The 5,000-nt window shown below is 43.4% G+C and overlaps 1 protein-coding gene across 2 annotated transcripts in view; it reads right to left on the bottom strand.

Moving 5' to 3' along the window:
- The window catches only part of wdr59 (WD repeat domain 59), a 47,801-nt gene that overhangs the window by 27,295 nt on the left and 15,506 nt on the right, over positions 1-5,000 (bottom strand). For both annotated transcript variants that reach the window (XM_031308516.2, XM_031308519.2), the window contains exons 10-12: positions 4,977-5,000; positions 2,340-2,419; positions 1,224-1,353 (exon numbers count right to left, since the gene is read on the bottom strand). The exon at positions 4,977-5,000 is cut by the window's right edge and continues 133 nt beyond it. In XM_031308516.2, the coding sequence (XP_031164376.1) occupies positions 1,224-1,353; positions 2,340-2,419; positions 4,977-5,000 (234 nt within the window). The remainder of the gene's footprint in view (positions 1-1,223; positions 1,354-2,339; positions 2,420-4,976) is intronic.

The following is a 5,000-nucleotide window of genomic DNA, read 5'->3' as shown; positions in this document are numbered from 1 at the left end:
TGTACTTGAGTCCAAATGTTGAGGTACTTGTACTTTACTTGTGTCTTTTCTTTTCATGCCACTTTCTACTTCTACTCCGCTACATTCATCTGTTACAGCTTTAGTTACTAGTTACTTTAGTTACTCCACTACATTCATCTGTTATAGCTTTAGTTACTAGTTACTTTAGTTACTCCGCTACATTCATCTGTTACAGCTTTAGTTACTAGTTACTTTAGTTACTCCACTACATTCATCTGTTACAGCTTTAGTTACTAGTTACTTTAGTTACTCCGCTACATTCATCTGTTACAGCTTTAGTTACTAGTTACTTTAGTTACTCCGCTACATTCATCTGTTCCAGCTGTAGTTACTAGTTACTTTAGTTACTAGTTACTTTAGTTACTCCGCTACATTCATCTGTTACTGCTTTAGTTTTTAGTTACTAGTTACTTTACACATTAATGAGAAACAGCTGATATATTATATATTATATATATATTAGGGGTGGTACGGTTCACGAAAAAACATCCGAACCGCTCGGTCCGCTTGTCTCGGTTCGGAGCGTGTGTGTGTGTGTGTCTCACGGTTAAACGCATGCGCAATGTAGCCTCGTGCCCGTCAGGTGCCCGTATGTGACCTCAGACAGTGTGTTTCCCTTTGGCGCGAAAGAAGAGGTGTGGACAAGTTACCAACAAAACGTACAGCTAAAGACGGTGCAAAACATTTCAGACCGTCCGGTCAACCTGTAAACATTTTAACATCAATGTACTGTAACGTTTTTTCACTCTAAAGCGGCTGCAGTTTAGATCCTGTCGGGTCTCTGCAGCGGGCGGGGCTGCTCAGTTCTCCCCGTGACTGAGATGAGACGTAAACAGGAGGACCTGACAGCTACGCTCGGTATTTTAAGTGCAATGATAAGTCCAATCAGTTTTAGCTAGTTTTAGTAATTTTAGCTATATAGCATATGCTGAAGTATATTTCTGGAGTGTTAAACATTAAAAGAAAAAAATAACAAGAACCGTACAGAACCGAAGACCGTGACCCTAAAACCGTGATACGAACCAAACTGTGGATTTTGTGAACTGTACCACCCCTAATATATATATATATATATATGTATATACACACACACACACACATATATATAGTGCAGCTGTAGTTGTGTTAGAAGTGTGTTTTGCATCTTTAAAGACTTCGTGACTGAGCGTTGAAGCGGTGAAGCTGATTGGACGGTCTCTCACCCTGCAGGTTTTCCCCGGCGAGGCCGACGCTGTACTGACTGTTGGGCTCCTGAGACGACAGAGACTTCTCCGTCTCCGCGGCGATGGACATCCCCTCCATCAGGTCATCCACCGCGTCGCTGACACACAGCTACACAACAACAACAACGACAACAAACAGACTCACATATTAATATATGGTTTCACAAAAAGCATTTTAACCGTGTTTACTCCAGCTGCTAGCTAACGGTAGGCTAACGTTACCTGCTGCCAGGTGTAGTGTTAACAAGCTAACAGTAGCCTAACGTTACCTGCTGCCAGGTGTAGTGTTAACAAGCTAACAGTAGGCTAACGTTACCTGCTGCCAGGTGTAGTGTTAACAAGCTAACAGTAGGCTAACGTTACCTGCTGCCAGGTGTAGTGTTAACAAGCTAACAGTAGGCTAACGTTACCTGCTGCCAGGTGTAGTGTTAACAAGCTAACAGTAGGCTAACGTTACCTGCTGCCAGGTGTAGTGTTAACAAGCTAACAGTAGGCTAACGTTACCTGCTGCCAGGTGTAGTGTTAACAAGCTAACGGTAGGCTAACGTCTGCGTTGCAATTCGGTCCGGTAGACAACGGTCGTTAAGGCACCGGTGCCGTATTAGCACCCCCCCCAAATAAAAACTCTTCAGATCTACACGATTCACAGGGATGACATTTTCCCATTCGAAAAGGCGATTTTCACCGAAAAGCGACTAGTTTGCAGGTATGAAAAAGTTACTACAAATGACTACAAAGACAAACAAATAGACAAGACACAAAATCATCACAGCAGCTTTTAGGCATCGTTCTGTTGAGAGCAGAGAAAAGGTTCCACCCTAGCTTTCACAAGTTAAATTTAAGACTTTGGAAGACCTTTTTAATACCATTTAGAATGAAAGTTGTGGGAGCAACTTTCTGACAACGTTGTCGTTCCTTTTTTGTCCTTTGGAATTCGCCGTGGTCGACGCGCTTAAACAAGACTTGATAACTCCACTGTTTTCCTTTGTTTCCACGTTTATTTTTCTTTATCACTCAAACTTTAATGTGATACGTTTTCGTCTTTTTAATAGTTTAATAGTCTTTTTAATAATTAATTAATAAACTAACACTGACCTTCTGCAGCTGAGGATCCACCCTCCAGATCCTCAGAGTCTGATCTCTGGACCACGTCACCAGCTGGTAATCCTTCGAACCTGCAGAGACAAAAAACACAAACACAACCAACGGCTGTTAAGGGTCTTATAGACTAGACGCAGCCCAGCTGGCTCTTGCATATGTGACGTCATGGGATCGGCGTAACTATTTATACCCGCGCTGGTGCTCGCGACACTAGTTGCAGTCTTCTCCTGAACAGAGGTGGCGCTAATGAACAAAGGCTACAAACGTTGCTCTTTCTACGGACTAGAAGAAGGAGAAAAAGGTAAAACAACGGCAGAACCAAGGGGGTCAGCTTCTCCTCGGACCGCGAACCTCCTATGGCGCCATTTTGATGCTACCAAGCCATCACCTCCCGTTAGCATCCCATTGACTGCCATTCATTTTGATGCTACCAAGCCATCAGCTCCTGTTAGCATCCCATTGAGAATAACTTTACATCTGAAGAGTTTAAAGACTCTATTTGTCCGTTGTTTATTTCTAAAGAAACACGACAATGTATAAAAGGCTCCATTACCTTGTAGCTCACGTTATGGCTCCGTAGCAGACGTTTTTATAAAAATAGGCTAACGATTGGGTCATAACCACGAGACTTACTGTCTCATAGTAGAGGAATTACCGTATAGTACAGGAGAAGCTCTCAGGCAGTTTGGACTTCCATTAGCTGTTTAAGTTTAATTACTAATGTTAACTATCATTTTAGTGATCAATAATTAGCCTGTGTCTATGTTATCTCCTTACATATACCTACGCTCTCCGTCTCTGCTAGATTGGGAATGATTGAGATTTCTCTTGGCACAGCTACCAGAAGACTTCCAACTTTCAGACAGGTTGCTCACGTCACATCTACGTCTTCAAGCTCAGTTGGAGGCTGCTCAGTAACGCTCAGCCATCACCGGGAAAGAGACTTCACTGGTCTCCATCCAGAGCAGCGGGGTCTGTTGGTCCATGTTATATATGTCAATGGGCAGAACTGGCAGCAGCACTGATGTCAATGCTTTTATCTGATTGGATGAGCTACTTGGTGGATCCAGCCTTTCATTCACCATAAAAGATCTCATCTTAACCCAGTAAGTTTACCAGAGAGACTAGCAGTCAGTGTGAGAGTCCTGGCATCACGTTGTCGGCGAACCCGTTCAGGTCTCCCGTTTCCTCTTTGTTGCACGCCGCTGAAAAAAAAGAGCCGTGCGCGACCTCTGCTCGCGCGCCATAAATCGGGCGCGCCGGCAACATGGTGGCGCGCCACCTTGGATGCGTTAGGGGTAAAACACGCTTCAGGCTTCCCAGAATCCCCTCCCCCGGCGTTCCCCAAGTTACACTTAAAGGTGCTGTAGGTAGGATGGTGAAGATCCAGGATTTAGCCAAAAAATGTGAACATTGACAACTTCTCAGTCCCTCCCCCCTTTCCGCTAAAGCCCCAAAAGGTCTCCTAAGCTCCTCCCCCCACAAGGGAGAATGAATGCGTGTGCATGAGCAGTGATTGACACGCAGTTAGACACTCCCCCTGGCCCTGATTGGTGCATCTGAACAGGGAGCTGTGGATTTTTGAAAATCTCACTACAGGCTGTAGGTGGAGCCAGAGGAGCTGGATTTATTTTTAAATTACCTGCTTCATGTAGTTCTACTGGAACATAGGGTCAGTTTCAGCAGATATGACAGAAAGTTAGTTTTATAAGGCTTACCTACTGCACCTTTAAGACTCCTTAAGACTTTTTAATACCACCTGCTAATCTTTAAATTAATCTGGATCAGTCCACCATTAAACTGTAAATTCTTCATGCCAAGATGTTATCTATTTCCCCGGCATTGGTGTCTAAGTGACTGATGTAAACTAAAATATCTGAAACTGGTCCAGTGTTGAGCGGGAACGCTGTAACCAGCAGCCGTGGTACCACGCTGTAATGTAACCTACAGGACTGATGTTCACCATCAGTTAGCGTCCACTAAAAGTTCTGTTGTTGCTGCGGACTCAGATTATTATTCTAAGTGTCTGACAACATTATGGGATGGATCCCTACAGAGATAGACCTTTTAGTTAAAGAGTAAGATCCTTTTAGTTTAACATGAAATAGCCCCGAAATCACCATCACCAAAGTCCACCAGACTCCATGTAAATAATCAGGACTTTTAGCGTGTATAGAGCCAGCATATTTCCACCAGACTCCTTGTAAATAATCAGTACTTTTAGCGTGTATAGAGCCAGCATATTTCCACCAGACTCCATGTAAATAATCAGTACTTTTAGCGTGTATAGAGCCAGCATATCTCCACATGTAAATGGGTGAATTAAGGGTTTATTTCAACCAAACCAGAGTGGTGATTGTTGGAACAGTGGAAAGATGAACCAAGACGGCTTTTTATAGTTTTATGTAGTTTCTGTCCACTTTGAATAAAGTGTTTTTTACGATGATAAAAGTCCTGATTATTTACATGGAGTCTGGTGGGTTTGGTGATTTCGGGGCTTCATGTATTTTTTACTAGGACGTTTTTGTAAATCCTGTCATTTCTTTGGTACTGGAGAGCTGCGCTGAAGAATGGAAACTTCTAGAGGATGTGTGTGTGAACTGTCCTGAACCTCAGCGTGTGATTGGTCACCTTCTTTCTGCGGCCGCCACTGGA

This window comes from Sander lucioperca, chromosome 3, assembly GCF_008315115.2.
Source record: "Sander lucioperca isolate FBNREF2018 chromosome 3, SLUC_FBN_1.2, whole genome shotgun sequence".
Lineage (NCBI taxonomy): Eukaryota > Metazoa > Chordata > Actinopteri > Perciformes > Percidae > Sander > Sander lucioperca.
Note: the sequence above shows the minus strand (reverse complement) of the source record. Positions and strands in the feature narration are given on the sequence as shown.